Source organism: Amblyomma maculatum, chromosome 1, assembly GCF_055883805.1.
Source record: "Amblyomma maculatum isolate TAMU_Amacu chromosome 1, ASM5588380v1, whole genome shotgun sequence".
In the NCBI taxonomy this organism is placed as follows: domain Eukaryota; kingdom Metazoa; phylum Arthropoda; class Arachnida; order Ixodida; family Ixodidae; genus Amblyomma; species Amblyomma maculatum.
The window spans coordinates 75,452,434-75,473,883 of NC_139344.1; the positions used below are offsets into that span (position 1 = coordinate 75,452,434).

Below are 21,450 nucleotides of genomic sequence, written 5' to 3' on the forward strand. Positions count from 1 at the left end.
TGACCACAATTTGCTGACATTTCGAATGTAGTAACCAGGAAATCGTGTTATCTGAGAATGTATTAACCAGGATAAAAATAGTGTAACCCTGTGGGAGATGTTTTCCTGCCCGCGATTTTGAGTGTATGAAATGGGAAATCGTATGAACTGATAACATATCAATGAAGTTCTTCTGTACCACCACAGTTATGGTGATACTTCTGACAAAACATGCACAGATTAACTAAGTGAACTTGTAGAAGCTAGTATGATAAGTTATATGACGTGAGTAATGAGGTGATTCTTCAATGAATTAAGTTTCGATGCATTTGCTTGCATGCATACAAAGTGCTGTAAATGGCAATTGACATGAATTCCTGGCACATAAAGGTTAACAAAATAATATGCCAAAAAGCAGTGTTTCAGATGTCTGGCTTTGAATGAGCTAGTCTTCAAGAGCCCAGGGATTGAGAGCATTTTCTTGGGGGCTAGTTTCTACTATTTTCTGCAACAGTACAAAATGAGAAACTTGGAGTTATTCAAAGTTGGCTGGGAATCACACATTCATGCAGTGATGCCAAGCATTTTCGCAGAAATGCTGTAGCTACAAGAACAGAAATTGGTACACTGCATGGAATTATGTAACAAATTGGCAACACAGGCTGTTTAAAGGATCAATTCTGTACTCATACAAAGTTTGTCTGGAAGCTTAATAACACTGCCTCTGAAGCTAAAGAGCTTGTAGCTTGTGGACAGAGGCATAGGTAGAAAAAAAAAATCAATTTCTTGAAGTATATAAACTAAAAAATACCCTCTACTTGATCTATCCTCCAGAACACTGACCATGTATGTGGCTCACTTCATATGACTGCAGCATTTCTTTAATATTAGAGTCAGTGTTCTCAAAAGCCGTATGCTCTTTCATGGTGAGCAAATGCAAGCCAGCAAGGGGTGAAGTTGCAAAGAATATAATTGCTCGGTCTCCAAGTTCAGTGAGGTATTTTCCTCGTGTTTGTGCATTGTTGGTTGTCTGATGGCGGTCGCTGTTAGTTTTTATTCTTGTCATCTGCTGTTTTTAGAGCACCTTGAGAGTTTTGGTTATTGTATTGCTTGCAGGTCAAGACACCTGATGGAATGACACATAAGATCACTTTTGCCATTCTGGTTGTGGCTGCCGGTCCACATTCTGGTGAAGTGGCCAAGCTGTTGCGTATTGGTGCTGGAGAGGGAATGCTGCAAGTAGCCCTGCCTGTGGAACCAAGGTTTGTACCTTGATCTCCAGAGGTTAACTGCCACTGTGTGTTGATTTTATGGTACCCTTTCTTAATGGTATGCCGTCGTGTGCCAACTGAGCCAAGTGTTATGCCCCCATACGAAGTCTTGGAGTAAACGCGTACACCGAGAATGAAGATTTTAAGAAATTTAGAGAAATTTTTAAGCCTTCTAGTTTTATGCTCTGTGCAGCTGTATTTCTGCGCAAGTGTTTCCTTGAGAATCTAGCATTTGTGACAGAGTGTTGCTCTGATTGCAAGGCTGTTTGTCACTCGAGTACTTCATGCCATCATACTGTGCGTTGAGCTCTTATGTTCACATTCTTTACCTATTAATCTTTGTGGTTGATGTTTTTGACGTAGATCAGAACTGATTAGCTTCTCTGGAATGTGAGGGGAGAAGTTTTAAAAGATAGATTGATGATTAGAAGAAAACCACAGGCGGCAAATAGTTTGCTTTTAGTCATTCAAATTTGGGGTACATGATCACTTCATTTATTTAGTTTACAATTGAATTTCATATCATGGAGAAGTGCTTGTGGTCATAAATTAACTTAAGGTATCAAAAGTTTGGTACTGAAATCAACAAAAACCTCTGTGTGATTTCTTGCACTTGCTTCAGGCTTAACATTTATTCATCGCCTTCTTGGCATTTGCAGTTATTTAGGGTGTAATATGAAGACATTTTATGGGGTTCCAACTATTATTTTGATGTTGTTTAATTTAGAATGAATACTTTTTTTTTTTTCTTCAGTTTATGAAGTAGTGTGGCATTGCCACACATCCTCCGGGAGCTGTATTCTGACAAGACTTATTCTGTACATGATCTTAATAATATAGGTAGAGTGATCCATTTGGTCATTAGTTTTTGTTGCCATTAGGTTATTTAGAAGCTAGGTGAGATATAGACCGTTTTCGCGGCGAGGAGGAAAATAGCCTCGAACCGGAACGCTCTGCACGGCTCCTCCTGTCTAGTATGTGGGAACGCAGGGATAGCAGCGGGGGCGGCAGGGCATTCTACGGAGAAAGGGCACACGTTGCAGTCTTTTGCACACAGAGTGTCTTGAATAGCCGCAAAGTATCTAAGCCGATTAGCTGATGTGAGCGATGTGCTTTCTTTCCCTGTTCTTTCTTCTTTCACCCCTTTCTTTCCTTCATTTTCCTGATCGTTTCATTTCTGCCGGCCGCAGTTTAGCTGCTAAGAGCTGCCGCGGTTAACGCAATCTTTTTTTTTTTTTTTTACTCAGTTGTTTGCATTAACAAAAAATAATTAAAAGGAGGTGATTAACAGAAGATAAAAGATTAACAGCAGTGGTATGCGCGTGTGTTGCTCTACACTGTTCCACTTGCAACTCACTCAATTGGGCGAAGACAAGCAGCGTCTGATTTTCAAGCCCCAACCGAAAATGCTTCGCTTTGGCAGCCTTTCGTGCGAGTTCCGAACACTGTGTTTGTAGAGTAGGGACCGGAAAAACTGAATACCCATGCAACAACGGCAGACTTTGGGCAACAAGCGGATGATATTCCTTGGGGCAAATATTTACGAGATGCTGTCAGGTAAGGAAGAACTATTTTGATTCAGTCACCTGAGGTTAATGCAACTATGAAAGAACCTGTCCCACTTGAAGACAACGATATACTAATAAATTGGTTGTCAACTTATTCAGTGAAACAGCGCTAAAATATTTTTTTTAAACACGCATCTCGTAAGATTTTGCTGCCGATAATAAATGGGAATATGATCATAGGAATAGCAGTGATTGCTTGCAGTAAGGAAAAATGGACTATGTAATTTTTGATAAAAGCAACTTTCGATGAGGTCATTATGGGACATAATTTAAGGTCTCTATTCCATAGGTATCATTTGTCCATTTTATCTTGTATTTTAATGTCAGCATGACGGCAGCGTCAGACAAATGCAACTAACGCCCAGTCAGAGAAATTGCAGGATAGCAGCTTCCGCTGTTGGGAAGTCATCGCCACTCCCCGTACATACCGGCAAACAGGTGGTTGAGTCATGTAGGCAATGCTGAAATCCGATTGCCTTGTAGTGGACGTTTGCCTGATTGTCGCCCAACAAAAGTAGCCAGGGTAGAGTAAATGGATCCGAAATGGATAATGGATACTTAAGAATAGAACCCCAGTGGAGGTGTGGGAACTTCCACAGTAGCCGCTCAAGCAGTAAAGAGTATATGAATGATCAGTTGACCCAACAAATCTAGCGCGATTAGCATTGCTCCTAAACATGACATGAAACGGCTACATTCACTTTCTTTCTTTCCTCAAATTGTTACGGTAAGCTGTCTCTAGAAATCATTTAAGAATAAAAAGTAGATAGAAAGCTGCCATCACTGCCAGTGGTGCGCCGCCGCCTCTCTGTGCCACATCAAAGGTACGCACTAATTGTAATCAGGCTTGTAGCCTTCAGCCAATCTGATGAGGAGCATAATTTTTTGTAATTTCTGACCGAATGGCTGCGCTGCTACTGAAAACTTTTTTTCTTTCAGCTAGGTACTTTCAGAAAGCAAAAATTTGCACGCGAAAGCTTCAAAATGCCGATATGCGCTACTTGTCGCCTGTTCCGCGGATGGGACCCCACATACCAGCATGGCGGTTGTTCACAACTCGACCGCTAGATGGCGCCACATACACAAAATGGCAGCGCCCATGATAAAACGGTCTATACTGCAGTATTTGTGCGTTGCTGTGCTAGTATACTGCGAACCACGTTTATTAAAACCTGTTCTGGCTGTGGTCACTATTATTCCAAAGTATCCTGATGTTAGGTTCTTCACATACTTGATATACCATACGTCTGCCACTGGCACCTTAGATATTCCACACTATTGCTTTTCTTTGTACGAATATTTTAAAACGTAGTGAATATTAGGAAAGGTATTAAATTCGTATTCGATTCGGTGCAGTCACCTTTCTATTTGTATTCAATTCGGTCAATTTGGGAGTGGAAGTAGTATTGTATTTTGTTTGGAAAAGCTACTTTTCACACACCCTTACTTTCTTAGCCATTTCTGCAACATTTACTCTTTCTTCATGGATCAGGCATAATGTTTGCTAGATCACTAACAATTTTCACATATCTGCGATGTCAGTGCACGTTAAAGAACCCCAGGTGGTCGAAATTTCCGGAGTCCTTCACTACGGCGTCTCTCATAGCCTGAGTTGCTTTGGGACGTTAAACCCCACAAACCAACCAACCAACCAATTTTCACATATCTGTAATACTTTGTGCTGAAAAAGGAGACTGTCTAATTGAATGTCACATAGATGGCCATCTCTATTTCACTGTTGCTTTGGAGTCTTGAGCATTTTTCCATACAAACTGATTTAAAGTATGCTTTTATGGTATTATAAAGGCTTGCATTAGCCAAAATGCATGACTGTAAATGCTTCTCAGTGCAACATGCAGATTGAAACAGGAACAATACTGACACACAGGCTGGTCTCTGGCTGTATCTCGAAATTAGCGAGGATTACAGTCACCGACACTCGAAAAGCAGTCCAAATAATTAAACATTGAAAAATTTATGACATTTTAAAAACCAGTTTCCTGACGTGAATTAATTTGAAGACTAAGACTACAGTATCACACATTTTTTTCCTTTGTCATGTTCTGTCCCCAAGTATTAGCTTGTATTTGAGTTAGTCATATTTCCTTCACATCTGCACTGCAGATGACTGAGAACCATGTGAGAATGCGTGAGCCTGCGAATCGTATCATGAATGGATGACCTATTTGCTACTGTGCCCCTGCTGCTGCTGCTCTGATGAACTTGCTCCGTGCAAGATTTTAGCAGATGCATGGCATGCTAGTCAGGGTTTGAGCCAGGACAGCCATGGTTAGGCAGACTGAGAGAGTATGCATGGAAAACAGCTCTGTTGACCCACCCTCCCACTTCCCTACCCCCCTTCTGTGGTTGGTGGCAGCATCTGAGCTGGGAAGGATACTCCCGTTGTTGCATTGTTAGTGTGGTTATGCACTCTTCGTAGGCTGTATTTCTTGCGCTGTCATCGCTACACACGGTTGGAAAACAAAGGATTGGTGTGTGCCATTGTTTCAGGCGGTAACAATGAGGCATGCAAATTTTCATGCCAACGCAAGGCATTTTGTCGGCACATTGAATCTCGATTTGCTCATTCATTTGTGGTGAACAGTTGGCTTTGCCTGCTCACATCTTATTCAGTCAAAAACCGAATTTTCAGGTTCTACAGAATCCAATCAGTCCTGAATGTTGTCATGTGGTGGTGACAATGCTGTAGGCAACAAACGAAGAGACCAGCGTTGCACTGAAAGAAGCTCTTTATTGGGCTGACTTGCGCCCACAAAAAAATTGAGAAACACGGCGGGGTCAATAGCAGTAGTCATGCTCGTCGGTTGTCGAACTATGAATGCCCATTGCATTCGGCAGTGCTCAGTTTAAAGTCTGTGCAGAAACTTCTGGATAAACCAGCCAAGGGATACTGGAAAAGTTCTTTATCTCATGCTTCACAGCAAGTGATAAAGGCTTGTCTCATGATATTGAGCATGAAGAATCAAAAGAGGACAAGGTTGATCCATGTGTCGCAGTCACAGTGACGAGGCCGCTTGCCGGCGGGTGTTGAAAACAAAGATATCAAAGATTTGAGGCAGTATGTACAGATGCAGAGCATAAGTAAACTGAGCATGCAATTTCATTTTGATTACAGTCATGTCTTCCCTGTCTTACATGCAAAAACATTATTTGTCTGAACATGTACACTAGTGTCTACCACCAGCCTTCAGTTACAGTGGAGACCTCTTACATCATAACTGTTGAACCCCTTTATAACGGACATGCACTGGGGATCAGTCATTGTCTCTTATATGAGAGGTCCCTTATAAGCAGGGTATTACGTTTACATTTTCTAACCAGACCTTATTTTGGTGCAGGTATCCTACGGCTAAAATACGCAAATAAGAAGGGTACATCATGTTGCAAAAGCGTTAATATAGCTTTCATTTACATATTGCATTTGCTTGGTAGATCACCGCACTGACCACACCTCACAACTTTCTTGAATTTATTTACTGCTGAAATAGTTGTAAATCTTGGTCTGCTTCATAGCTTCATTGATGCTGTTGAACACAACCTCTTCCAGCTTGAAAATCAGGCCAAGAGCCTCATGGCTGATGTGCCAAAGCTGTATATGTTGGCAAACTATGTTTGCAGCAATTGCAAAGTGCGATCGCGATGTGACGTGGCACTGCAACTAACAATTCGTAACTAAAGTATGTGTCTGGTAACGCTGCAAGAATTTGTCACTAAAAGTGCCACGAAATCGTAAAAGTAACCAGCTTACCACCAAGGTTCTAGAAGTGGCCAAAACTATAAAACATCACCAGCAGAAATATCCCTCAGAAATTTATGCTTGTTTGACAAAGAGTAACAGCGGCTGCGAGTAACTAGTCTGTGTATGTCGCTACGCAGACGAAAAATAAATGAAAAGCACATGAGGCATTTCTGAGTGGAGTTCAAACTGGTTGAATAGCAAACAGAGCAGTTTATTTGTCCTTGCCAGAACAGAGCCATAACTGTTTTTGTGCTATTTGTTTTGGTCTTGGCTTAGCTATGTCTTGCTTTCTAGGCACAATGACTTGTTTATGTCAGCAGCACCAGATGAAGACTTCATTTACCAGATAGATTTGTCGTTCATACTGCAATGCAACGTGATAGACAATTTCCGCTGTATTCTTCAGACTAGTGGATGCAACACCTACGGTGATTCTTGATAGCAAGCTCCACTAATTGGAGAACCCAATGCATGCTCCCAATATGCTCACGCAGATGCTTGCATGTGCAGTCACACTTGTGCTCTTTGCGGCAAGCCTGAAGAGCTTCTCTACGTTGCAGTCTCATTGCAGGGGCTTCTTTTAGCCATTTCATAGCTGACTGACCTGCTCTTTGTTTGCTGAAGTTATAATTAATAATGACGGCACAGGTATGTCTCTCTTCTTTTGTTTTCACTGTAGGTGCTACTGAACGTGGCGGTGGATGGTGCTGCATATAATGTTAAAATGTCTATTACAAGCAAGACTGAGTACAAAACATAAAGGCTAATTTGTCCTTTATAGCCAGTTGCCTTCTGGTACATCCAGTGTCTGTTAAAAAAGAGGTCAGATTAATGAAAGTCATAGGGCGGCCAACCATTTGGGTGAATAGTGTCTTTATACCCGATTGTCTGTTACATCTATGTCTCTTATAACGGGGTGCAGCGTACTTATACAGTGCAGCCCACTTATAACGATGTTGAGAAAACCGGAAAATCCGATCATTATAACCGATTATCGTTATATCTGGACCGGCCAAAAAAAAAAAGGGAAAATGAAAAAAAAAAAAAGCACACACCCACGCATTTTCCCGTGCATGTTGCCTACTTACCAGCGATGAGTAAATCTGGTTGAACAATGCCAATCGTCCTGAAGAGCATCAAACACTTTATTACAGGATACATCAATAGCCATAAAATAACTTAAAATACTTTAAAAAGCCGGAAATCTGCGCTTGCTTGAGCAGCAGCTGAAGCTTGATAATCGCTGCGAGCATCGCTTCCAGTAGCGCGTACGCCGGCAGCAGTCCTCGTTGCGTGCACGAAACCGATTAGCGACTGGATCAACTGCAGGGCATTCCCAGCCTTGATGATGGTTAAAATCGTAGAGCGCGAATGCCCACATTTTTTTACGAGGCTTCCAACCTTGAAACCCTGCCAGAAATCCCGATGAATCTGCTGTTTTATCTCGAAAGCTGTCGCGCCTTCTATGTGGGCGGCGCCATCTTCCACGGATGCACAATCGGCAATGGGGATGACAATACGGCCGCACCCTTTGCTTGGCAAGACAGTGATTGTGATGATTATGATAGGGCTCATTTCTTGCAAATTTCTCCACGACGGTCCTGTTTTTACCGCATATGTGAGTTTTCACGTCATTCTTTTCTTAGTATTTTATTTTAATAAAACATTCAGACAAATTTTCTTGGTAAACATCTATCGGGTGGTGATAAAACTATCGTTGTATCCGATTTACCGCCGATAATTGATCGTTATATCTGGTTTATTTTTACATTGGGCCATTGGAAAAATTGATAAATCTCAAGAATTTGATTGTTATAAGCGATATATCATTATATCTGGTATCGTTATAAGTGTACTGCACTGTAGTGCGACCCCGGTTATAATGCGGTTTTTGCCTGCCACCGGTCTCCCTCCCGCCTCTCATGGAACACAATGTAAAGTCATGCCACTTATGCAGTCGATCAAACATTTAGGGGAGTCCCCCAAGGTGAAGGAGTAGATTTGTAATAGGGGGGTAATTACGCATTCGGAAGGTACCGGGTTCGATCCCAGGTGCCGCCAGGTACCCACCGGTTTTTAATGGGTACAAGATTTTCCTCGGCCTGATGTTCGGCTATTCTGAGGTGAAATGCTGGAAAAAAGGGGCCATGGACTAAAAATGTTAGTTCAAAAAAAGGACCACATATGTGCTTCTGCTGCGCGGGGCGGACTTATGGTTGTCCAATGGTGGAACAGATAACTGTCCCATTGGCACAACTTTTTGGGCCATGACCCTTTTCCCAAGCATTTCACCCCATAAGAGCTGAGCACCGGGCGGACGAAAGCTTGTACCCATAAAAAAAACGGTGGGTACCCAGCGGCACCACGGATCGAACTTGGTACCTCCCGAATGTGAGGTGGATGCTCTACCACAAGGCCACCACTTTGGTTGGTACCAGGTTTGATTCCTGGTGCCGCCGGGTACCCATCGGCTTTCAGTGGGTACAAGCTTTCCCCTGGCCTGGTGCTCGGCTCTTTTGGAGTGAAATGCTTAGGAAAGGGGTTATAGGTCCCAAATAGTTGTGCCAATGGGACAGTGATTCGTTCTGCCATTGGACAACAATAAGTCCGCCTCACGCAGCAAAAGCTCATAATGGGGCTAAAATTTGCTGTATAGCTTTCCTTTGTAGCTGTATGGCTACGCTTGGGTGGATGTCAATGAGTAATTACTCCCCTATTATTATGCAGTCGTGCAAAGCGAAATACCGGTTATAGTGCAGTTTTAAAATCTGCTCGGTGAAAACGGGAAACAGCAAGTTCACTTCCCTGCGCTAATCGGGCTTCTCTGCGTGGCACTGGGCTTCCCTGTGTGGCTCAGCACATCGCACCACGTGGTCAGGGCGTGACACAAGTGCCCACTCTGCATGCGCACTTCACTCGTTCCTCTCCTTCAGTCTCCATGTGTTTCTCCCTCTTGCACAACATTGTGCAATAGGTGCCACAATTTTTTGCCATGACCTCTCTAATGATTTCCTTCACTCGCACATCGCTCTTCTCGTAAAAGAGCCAATGGAAACGCTCGTAATTGTCTTCAAGCACTGCATTTCTTGCATGGCGATGAACCATGAAATGTTGAGGCACTGCTGGAACAGACTCTCGGCTAGGTTCCTGTGACGTGTGCTAAATGATTTGCGCGAGGCGGTATTTTTACCATGGCAGAACGGTCCCGTCGAAGCAAAACGGAGGTACGATGTGCTATAACAAAGCACGAAACGCTTCTTCAGCCTCACCACAAGGCTTGTTTTCCAATCAAAAGGTCTCGCTTCGATGCTCCTTGCATTCTTTGTGGGAACAGCCACCTTCGCGGCACAAGGCATGCGTAGGTAACAAGCGCATACGCAGTGCTGTGGTGGCAGTTATGGTAATTGTGGTCGCGCTGTGGGCGGTATGCTAAAACTAATCTAAGCGAGCAGCAGACTTGTGGGCTACTTTTCGTTTACTGATCCAATAAATAAGGCATTTTTGAAAGGGAACCTATCCGCCTGGCATATATTTTTACTTGAATGAACTAATGTTTTGGTTATACAATGCGGTACTACTTATTAGTGCTGATTTTCCCAGCCTTCGCAAATTTCATTATAAGCAGTCTACGCTGTACCACACTTGCCAGTTTCACTTGTGCAATATGCGAAATACATTCGAATACAATAGTGCGCTCCATTTACTTTTGTCTGCACCTGTACACGTTCCTACGAGGTGCATCACAGTTTTGCAGCAAAGCTCAAACTGCAGCGCGAGTCCGAATCATTGCAGTCTAGAAAATTGGTTTGCTACTGTATATGCGATGAGAACTGATGTGCTCAAACAATGTGTTTTCCTTGACAGTATGCACAATTTATACTGGTGATGTTAACATTTTTTTTTCCATAGTATCATCTATAAACCTAACTGCAATCTAGAAGTCATTGAAATGCTTAGTATATCAGAGAAAGCTTAGCAGGGTTTGCTTTAGAAGAGAAATTGCTGTACTTCGTAGAGAGTGGCCAAGCACTATAATATGGCCAAGCAGGCAAGGCTCGCATTGTTTTATTGGGTGCCTTTGAATAGTGCGGCTACAAAGGTGTGCTTGTTAAAAGTTGCTGATGCCGCTTCTGTTAACTTCATGAAAGCAACTGTTAAATCTGTCTGTCACTAAACACCATTGCTGTGTATATTGATGAGGCCGATTTGATGACTTGACAAATGCACGGGCTTCAGTGGGGAAGGCATGGAAGAAACGAAAAGCACTGTTAATCGAGCAATTCACTACAGTGATGTTCAGTCATTACATTTGAGTTCAATAATGTCATTTTTACTGAGAGCAGAGTTTGGATAAGCTAAAAAGTTACAAAGTTGAGTCTCCATATATATTGCTTATTTTGCCAACACTGCCCATGACCTTTCTTTTGTAACTGGTCATCAGATTTGTAAAACTTGGTGCCATATATAGTTGCATTGCAACTTTTTCTGTGTTTGTAATGCAGGAAACGCTACGTGTATGTTGTGCATTGCCCAGACGGCCCTGGCCTCAACTTTCCACTAGTTGTAGCACCTGACGGAGTGTACTGCCGAAGAGAAGGCCTTGGGGGCCACTATGTGTGTGGAAAGTCTCCTTCTCCGGTGAGGTTTATTTTGTTTATTTTCCTTTTGGCTGTACATTTTGCTCGACTTGAGTGTTTGCTCTTGTGGTGCCTCATTTTGCTGTTTAACATCAGGATTACCGTCAAAACCTGTGCATAAAAGATGTAATTTTAGATAGTAGAAAAAAAAAAAGTTTTAATTCACATGTAATGCAAGTAAGGAAAGCTTACTATTTGCACTACATTGTTTCACGGACGCCCCGCGAGGTGTATGCGCCCTGTGCTTGCGCGTCCAACACCATCCTGCGCCTTGTGTCGAAAAGGGGCACACACCTCCATGCGACTGCTGCTAGTTCGCACTTCCCATCTCACACAAATGTGCATGATCAAAGAAGTTTGTGCCGTGTAGCTGGAAAGACCAGTTTCAGCTATCCAGTAGCAAGCTTTCCTTGCCTCAAGCAGTACATGATTATACACTGCCGGTGCTTTGGATAGCCAGGATTTCTCATATTTTAAGAATGCTGAGCGCAGCTTTCACGATCCTGGCGTTGCATGAGGTTAGCTCAATAGCCCTTTCGTTCCTTCACGCGCAAGGCTTGTAAAAGTCACATACTGACGCACGGCTAACGATCACCACAGATGCGCGCGCTTTTGGGGAAAGGGTGCGGTGCTGCTCTAGACCAGCCATCGCTGAAGTGTCATCTCCCATTCCTTCAGCGCGTGGCTTGAAAACGTTGCGCGGCAAATGGCCGAAAGTGATGTGATCGTCTTTAGGGAAAACGCACCTTCCACTTTGCGGTGCGTAGTTCGATATGTTGAACGACCGATGAAATTGGAGTTTGATATATGACTCAGCTTTCCTATACTTTTACATAGGATTTTCAAGGGGATATTTCGTGAGCTCGATGTAACCAAAATTTGAATTATCTGGGTTCGACTGTATATTTGTAGTCGTAGGAATGAGAAACAAGGTTCAGGGTAACCTTACCAGGTGTACTTGCGTAATGTGCATATCCCATAACTTCAGCTGTAAAAGAAGTGCATTCTTTATGCCTATTATAATAAACAAACCACATTCTTTTGACATAAAGCCTAATGCTGTCTATAGTGAATGCTAGCAGATACCCTTTATTGAACGTCAGTACAACTATTTAATACTATAAGTGCTGTCTTTCAACTGTCACCACTGAATCTCATACTGCGGGGTGAACAGCGATTAACCCTATCACTGCCGTGTTTTTTTCGCACTGCTGCACACTCCCTGCAGGGCCGGGTTTCTTTGCATGTTAATTTCGTGGAAATTTTATGCTAATAAGGCACTTCGATGCTCTGCAGGAAATGTGGAAATTTGTATCCAGGATTATTTTACGGAAATAAGTTTTACTCAATACAAAGATATTGACAATAACTAATTAATAAAATAATTATCTGCTGATTAGGATGTCCAGGCAACAGAAAACTTGTTTAGTGTTACAATCTTACAAACAAGTCACTACCCACTGCGGCACCTGGCAGCTAGAACAGACAGCGAGATTCTTTTTACAGCTTTGGTTGATGCTGGGTGCTAGTGCAGACGCGGCAGACTTGGGTTGGGTTCTGCTTCGGGGTAGTCGAAGCGACACGGATGTAGATACATGCACTCCATCTGTTGTATAAAATTAACTCTACAAGTGCTATCAACTTATGTGGCCTATCCATAAATGGCACACCATGCTTGCATAGGTTTTTTTTGCACGAGTAATTTTGATAGCGGCAGGGAATGAGTTAAAAAACCAAAACGAGAACAGTCAAGCCTCATTTATAATGATATTGAAGTGCCATGGAAATATGATTGTTATAAATGGGTTTGGCCGAAAAAATAGAGAATGTTATAGACTACGCATTTAATGAGGAGAAGATCGCTTGCACTTTTTATTTCGTAGCCGGAAGAAACCCTAATCCGTAAGCGTTGCCTGTTTCATGGCAGTCTGGCCGACATATTTCTGCAGGGCATCCAACTGCCGAACATAGTGCAGTGGAAGGTTCTTAGCAAAAACAGTCCCGCAGGGAGTCTGTCATTCTCAAAGCCTCCTGGTGAGATGCAACCTGCACAGGTTCCAGTTCATCATCGTCACTACTGTCACTGTCTTCCATGCCAGTGACTGCTGCCACAATAGCCTCAGTCTGTCAGCCCTTCATCTGTTGCAACTGCATCGTTGGCATGTAAACATTCCTCAAGTCCCGACGCGTTGCCGTCACTACCGTTCACTTTGGTCAAAAGTTTGGTCATCGCTGTGTTGGCAGGAGCTTCGCGATCTTCCACATCGCCAGCATCCCCAGCGAAGCTCGCCTTCCTTAAGCAGTTCATGATGGTGGAGGAGCTTACTTCTGCCCATGCTCCAAAAGTGAACTGCACTGCCATAGGGAGCGAAATCTTCAAGTCTGGCACCAGTCCGCGTTCTCGGACAGAAATGCCGAGGTTCAGTGCGAGCCTGCTCAAAACACGTCGGCGATACAGTGCTTTGAAGCAAGCAATCGCGCCTGCATCCATAGGCTGCAAGCCTGCAGTGGTGTTAGGTGGGAGGAAAAAACTGAGCTGTTTGGTGCCACCTTTCTGCATTCGAGCTGCATCCGATGATCGAACTTGTCCAGCCACTCGCGGAAAGTTCGTGCATCATCCATGCTTTCTCGTTATGACAGCAGCAAACCTAGATCCTCGCGGCACCACTAAAACAGAGGGGATTCTTGGATTTCCCTATGACAAAGGCTGGGCACTTGTCGCTGCCGTCTATGTTGACATGAAAGGAAACAGTCGCGCGCAATTTGTAGCATCTGGAAAAACAGTCCAGTCTCTGAAGACCTCTGGCGCTGCATAGTTACTCACAAACACAACACACACACACAAGAGATCCAGCAAGACGTTCACACCAAATGATGTGCCAGAGGTCTTCAGAGTCATCTGACCAACTAGCTCGCACGCAAGTACTAGTGAGCCCAGTCTCGTCCGCATTGTACAAGCCCCGGTCCACGTATGCTTGTCAGATGCAGTGCAGTGTTTCCTCAAGCCACTTCTGCCTAGCGTTTACATTAAGCGATCCTGCCTCGCCCACGACTGCCTTGTAGATGATTCCATGTCTCTCCTTGAACCGCTGAATCCAGCCACTACAGTTGAACCCGGATATATCGAACTCGAAGGGGATCGCGAAATAGTTCGATATATTGATAATTCGATATACAGAAATCGGCTTGGGATGGCACTTACAATGCGAAAACCGATACAGTATTTATCGCGTAATCAACTCACTCGCATAATGAACCCACCCTCCACTTTTGCACTCGAGAATTTGGAAAAAAATAAAAGCGTTAAGGCCAGCTCGCTCACATGCAAGCGATTAAGCGATCTCAGTGACGAGCGGCAGCGACAGAGCAAAAAATTTCCAACTTGTTGGAACTGCATCCGTACGAGCCACCGCGGCAGCTCACAACAAGGTTTCTGTGTCGCCGCGGCAGAAATCGCCAGTGTTATCGCTTGCATGTCGCACTCCGTTTCGGTCGTCTCATCCACAGCTCATTTCTTGGCAGCGTGCCAAGATGCTGCGCAGCGATAACGTCACGGCGCGTTTATCTTTTGATAGCTCCTGCTGCGGCGGGGAGCGAACTTCTTGATTGCGCAAGCCTGGTTCGATTTATCACGCCGCGCTTGGGGCCGGCATAGTCTACTGCCACAAAATCATTGGAAAGCGTGATAAAGTGGCTGCAAATGCTGTTTGAAGCGAAAAACGCTAAAAGCCGGTGTCATGATCGCAGCTGACTGCGTGCTTTCGTTGATTCATGCATGCAAGGATAAACGGCTCTCCCAAAAAAAAAAGAAAAAAAAAAGCCGCTTCGTAACATCATATCTTACGCTACGCCGCACGTACAGCACAACCAGCAAAACGATAGAAGCAAACGACTCTCGCAAAAAAAAAAAAAAAAATCTGTTATTTCTTAACTTCCGCAGGCGCCATAGCCACATCAGCCGAGCCGCCGCGCGCAGAGGGTTCGCAACACACGTTGGAGAAAGTGTCCGACGTTCTGTCTGAAAACGGGCTGAGCTGGATTGGCGCATGCGTAGCGCGTGCTACTGCGAACAAAGGCCGAGAAAGAGGAAAGAGAGAGATAGTTCGGCTAAAGAATGGGCACACCCTTGCGCTTCGCTCTGTCGCGCTTTTCCCCTCTTGTTCCCACCGGTTCTCTCTGGTTCATTCACGCACATGGCTTGCAAATGTCACGTGCTGGCGCGTGGGAAACGATAACCGCAGATGCGCGCTTTTTGGGAATGGCCGCGGCGCTGCCCTAGCTGAACTGTCCCCTCTCATTCCTTCCGCGCGGGGCTTGAAAACGTCACGCGGCAAACGGCCGAGGGTGATGCGATCGTCTTTGGGGAAGGCACACTTTCCAGTGCGTGGTGCGGAGTTCGATATATCGAACGACCAGTGAAATTGAGTTCAATATATGACGTGGCTTTCCTATACTTTTACATGGGATTTTCAAGGGGATATTCCGTGAGTTCGATATAACCAAAATTCGATATATCCGGGTTCGACTGTATCAGGTTGGAAATCGGTGTTGCGCAGGAGGTATGCAAAGTGCTTCGCTATTTTCGCTAAGATTGGGCCATTAATGCACAGGTTCGCTGCACGGGCGTTCAAGAACCACTGGTAAAGCACCTGTTCTACATCTTTGTAGGCCCAGTGTCAAACCCTTTCTTGGCCGTCGTCCACTGCATGGGCAGCACTGGCATCACTTTCATTCTTAATCTCGAGCGCGTTGCGGATGATTGTCGGTACTGTCGGTTGCATCAGACCGTACTTGCACACCAAGTTGCACACTTTTACGCCGTCCTTGTGCTCACTTAAAACGTTCCGCTTAATTTCTAGCGGTATTCATTTCTTTATTTGCCCAGAAAACGTCTTGGACGGGTCCCGCGACTAAAAGCTGTTATAACAGCTTGACGAGGCCGTGGAACCCTATCACTTGGCAGATGGTGGTACAACTACTAATGGACAACAGCAAAGCAGAAGCAAAAATATGGCATTTGAGAGCAATAATTTGAGAGTGCGAACAACAGTGCAAAACAAATGAAATGGCATACCAGTGCATATAGAAAAAAGAAAAAAAAAGAAAAGAAATTCACAACAGCAAACAGTTTGGCAGATGAAAGTATTTACAATGTATGAGACAAATACGTATAAAATAGTTTAAATTATCTGGAACACAATTTTCATGAATATATAGAAAGTAGCTACGAAACCAAGTGAATAAAAAATCCTATTCCATACTAAGAAAAAGTGATCGGACATCGCTTAGAGTGGGATTTTGCGCCATACGGTATTTATTTAAGATATATGACAAATTGTAATGCAACGTCTGGAATTTATAGTTATTACGAAACCTTGTAATAAACCATAATCCGGTACTTCGAGTATGTACGCGGTCCTGGTTTGATACTAAACATGCAGTAGCTGTTATAAATTTCCTAAAGTTGTCAGAGAAGAAATAAAATGAGCGTAAGATTAAAAAATGATATCAGTACTCAAGTTTAATAATGCTGTATTTTTTTAATGCAGTCTGTGTTGAAGAAAAATAATCTATATTTGCCACGTTTCTTATAATCCTTTTCTGCAGGTTCTGTAGTTTGGCGATGTTACCTTTCGTAGTAGTTGCCCACACTAGGCTACAGTAATTTATGTGAGACAGGAAGAGCGCATTATAAATTTGTAACTTAAGTTTTGTTGGCAACAAATCGCGGCATCGGGTCAGAGCTCCAGTTACAGATGATAGTTTGTTGATCTGAGCGGCCATCAACACTAGTTGCACGGACTGCTATCGCTTGTGGACCTTCCCCGTAACCTCTCTTGGTAGCAGATACCCCGCCCCCCCCCCCCCCCCCCCCCTCTTACAGTTCGTCCCCGTACAGTTCACATGCGGCAATGTAGTGCTGGCCAGGGCTCTACCGCTCCATCTAGCGTTGCTACGTTGGCGCATGTGAACTGTGTCAGCGTATAAAGAAACCCACAATTTTGCGTTTAGGTCACTTGCAGCTGATCCTCATATCGACTGACCCATTTGTTCCCAATTACTGCCTCTGGGAACAAATGGATCGCCGTTGCCACCGATTACGCCATGCGGTACGTTATAACCTGAGTCGTCCCGACCAGCTGCACCATAGACATCGCTGACTTCCTTCTAGAAAACGTGATTCTTCATCATGAGGCCCCTCGTGAACTACTGACCGACCGTAGCCGCTGCTTCCTTTCATGGGTGGTTGACGGAATTCTCCATTCATGCTCCGTCCGCCACAAATTCACCACCGCCTATCACCCCCAGACCAACGGCCTCATGGAACATCTAAACCGTACACCCACAGACATTCTGTCCATGTATGTGTCTGACAACCATCGGGATTAGGACGTTCATCTACCCTGTGTGACGTTCGTCTACAACTCATCTCTCCATTCTACCACTGAATACTGTAAATTTTACCTGCTCTTTGGCAGATACCCGTTGCTGCCCTTCGACACCTCACTACCTACGGCAGACGCCACCAGTACTTAAAGGTCAACTCCGGTGGTTTTTTCATCATTTTGTGTTTTTGGTTGAATTACATTCCTCGGCACGTCCTGACTCCAACACAAAAAACAGTTTTTCGAAATTCCAATTAGAAGTATTTTTAAAAAGGAAAAACAGAAAATCGAAACCGAAACTGCTTTCACGGCCAGAAACGACGTCCCACTTGACGAAATGGTGACGTCACACTCAGTATTAGAAAAACACACGTACGCGCATTGGATGGTGAAAATAACGTATGGAAATCATGAAGCATTGCATAAAATGTCTGAGGTAGTTCAATATAAGCCTCACAATTTCATAATCATGCGGAAAGTGGACAGTAACGCCAGCATACTGTTTGTGACGTCAAAAACTCAATGTTGCCGGCAGAAATAGTCTCAATTTAAGCCATGAAAACAGCATAATTTAAAGTCGTGTTGCACATGAACGGATTATTGTACGGCGCCCAAATTTTGTAGAATGCGTCAGGACGGAGAGGAGAATCTGCAGTAAAATTTTTATTTGAATATTCGAATGTCAAAAAACCTCCGGAGTTGCCCTTTAAGCCAGTGATGCCGTCGTCTGCGCTCATGATGCCCGCCGGATTGCTCTTTGCCAGGTTCTCTGCATCCCAAGACTCCCAAAAATGCCGGTACAACAGTCGCCACCGTGATGTGCACTACACTCCCGGATCTCTCGTCTTGCTGTGGCTTCCGTGCCGTCGAGTGGAGTAGTGCGAAAAACTTTTGCCCTGCTACACAGGCCCATGCCATGCTTTGTGCCCTGTGACCGATGTCACATACAAAGTTGAACCTGTGCATCCGGAATCCTCATCCGCAGCGCCACCCTCCAAAATTTTGCACGTGTCCCGTCTCAAGTCCTATAATTCATGTTCTATTTCATTAACGTAAAATGCACCAGGACTATGCTTTTCCCAAAGGGAGGGAAGGAGGGGGGGGGGGGTAAGTGTTAGTGGTTTTCGCTGGTTGTGTTCCAGAGGACGATGAAGTGCGACAGACTGCCTAAAACGACGATGCCGAGGGTGGACAGATCTGAGCTGCCATCAACGCTTGTTGTACGAACTGCTATCGCTTGTGGATCTTCCCCGTAACAATATGTTTAATAAGAAAACTCATTACTGCAAGTTGGGACTGTTTTCCGGGTCGTCTTTTTTTTTATTATTATTATTATTATTATTTATAACTACGATACAGATTCGGCCACCTCTTCAAGGAGCGCGAGCTTCTGCTGGCATTCGTTGCAATTCCTCGATTTAAGGCTAAGTGGGTGACTAATGAAGAGAGACACCTGGAGGTCCACCAGCTGTTGGCTGATGAATTGAACCGTCCATGCTACGGTTCCACTTTAGAATCCGCATCTGATGTTCCAGCGAAATTGCCTACAGACGATTTTTTCCGCTTTTTGTTGGCCCTGCCCACAACTCGTAGCCAGAGCGCCAGCAGCAGCGAAGCGCGCCGGTTCTTAGACACGAGCCTCGAAGCTTTGCACAACCACGAGCTGGTTTTCATTCGCTATAATACCACCCTTCCCTCCAGAGCATATATTGAGAGAGCGTTTAGCGTAGCTGCAGATCTTTTCACAAGGAAATGTGGAAGGATTAGCGAAGATAACATGGAAAAACAGCTCCTCTTGAAAAAGTATTGTTGAATGGCATATTATGCGGTATGCCACGCAGTCCGCAGTTTCTCTGTCTGTATGCGCTTGTGTTATATAAATAAACTATTCAAAGGAAAGTAACACAACAGTTATCGATTACTTTTCTGTAATTGTTGAGTTACTTTTGCGCGACTGTAATTGATACCTGTAATCAATTCTGTAATGTGTACTAGTCTGGGACAAAGTGAAACCGAGACTAAAACCAATGCTTGTTCGCTGCGCACTTCTTCCGTGACAGTCGCAAAAGAGGGGCTTGTACATAATGAAATTTTCATATAGTTTGTACTTAGTGTCTGTTGTATTTGAGTTGTATTACACATTGTTTTTCAAAGTGAGACCGAACAACTATTCGAACGTATCCCTATAACTAGTGGTCGAATATTGTGACAGTGCTTGACATGCTTGACATGCACGATTTCGCACTTGTAACATTAATTTAATCTGCACTTTCCTCATACGGCCGATCGCCAGCACACGGCAAAAGCACGCACGTGATAGTGCTAGGCCCGGCATGAAATTCGTCGCCGACCTTTTCAACAGCCGCCATGGCCGCTTGGCTCTTGGATGTCATGAAAAGAAAGCAGTACGCCACGGGGTGCTTCACTGCATCGTGCCACAGTGCTGCTGATAGTTGGCCATGAATGCTGTGAGAAAGCTAATGAAGAATGTAAATAAATGCCAGTGCTACTGCCCTTTTATAGTGATAGCTTTACTCAAGGAAACGTCAACCACCTTGTTGTATGCATAACTTTGACCTTCAGCTTACCCCCCCCCCCCCCCCCTCCCCCCCTCAAGCTTAAATACCACTACCAACACTTAGCAGCTAAGTCAGTCCACAGTAACATCAGTGATAACCTTTGTGGGAATTCAACGTTTCCCTCGCCCGCACGACGCGGCGAACACCCTCTCTATCTCTCGGGGAGCCCTCATCTTTCCCCTCGTGGCCTCCTTCCCCTGGCGCTGTGGCGAAGAGGGTGGGGGTGAGAGAACAGCCCCTCCTACCTCCTCCCCTCTCATCTCAGTGGACAGCACCCAGGGAGACGACGCCGCGACGCCGTAGCGCGCGGATGCTGCTATGACACTGAGGAAGAACATCGTGCATTCCCAATAAACAGCTTGGCCCGCTGGCTATGTTTGCCTTGGTGTGACGTTCTTCACGGCCACGGCTGTGGCCAGAGCTAGCGGTGTGGCCTCGATTCTCAGAGCGGAGCCGGAGCCCCGTGAGAATCCCCACACCTTTGATAAAAGATGCAGGCATTGCTTTGCCAATCATCGGGACCGTAAGACAGTGCAGCTTACAATGCTGCACATCGGCAGTATTGCAAATGTAGAAAGAAATCAGATTATCCTGATGATACAGCTCATCGGATACACAACTGGGCCAAGAGCCCTGCTGTTGTGTAGTGATTAGGGTGCTGTGCTGTGCCCAAGGATGCGGGATCGAATTCCGGCTGCGGCGGCCGCTTAAACGGGGCGCCCGTGTGCCGTGCAATGTCAGTGCGCGTTAAAGAACCCCAGGTGGTCGAAATTTCCTGAACCCTCCACTATGACTTCTCTCATAGCCTGAGTCACTTTGGTACATTAAACCTCGTAAACCAAACCAAACTAAACCGAATTCTCCAAGAAGCGACAACAAAAGCAAGTGAAATGAGATATAGAAATGTTGAAAGAATGAGAGGCTAGGCTCGCAGTGAACCAGGGTCGAGACTGTGTTGCTCATCAAACTCGGTTAAACTGCTGCCAGTTTTTTTTTATCTTCATGATGAGAATGAAACGTGCGCTGAAACGGCTTGGAGCTGGGCAGGTGTAGGCGTGCTTGTAGAGACAACTTTACTTCGGCTGTGCACAATTTCTGTTTACTAGGTTGCTAGGCCATATGAGATTTAAAAAGTAAGTGGAAATTGGAAATAAAAGCGCTTCAGTGCACGATCGTGTTTCTATATCTGGTAGTGCACAGTTCGCGCAATCTCTCTGGTAGTAGTATAGTTGCATTTTCGGAGTTCAGTTGTGAACACTCGCGTCACTGC

General features: G+C 44.6%; 1 protein-coding gene across 1 annotated transcript in view; it reads left to right on the top strand.

Moving 5' to 3' along the window:
* LOC146202830 (FAD-dependent oxidoreductase domain-containing protein 1-like) overlaps positions 1-21,450 on the top strand; it is an 87,072-nt gene that overhangs the window by 44,298 nt on the left and 21,324 nt on the right. Inside the window, exons 6-7 of the mRNA XM_084588365.1 lie at positions 1,096-1,241; positions 11,081-11,216. Coding sequence (XP_084444491.1) covers positions 1,096-1,241; positions 11,081-11,216 — 282 coding nt within the window. The remainder of the gene's footprint in view (positions 1-1,095; positions 1,242-11,080; positions 11,217-21,450) is intronic.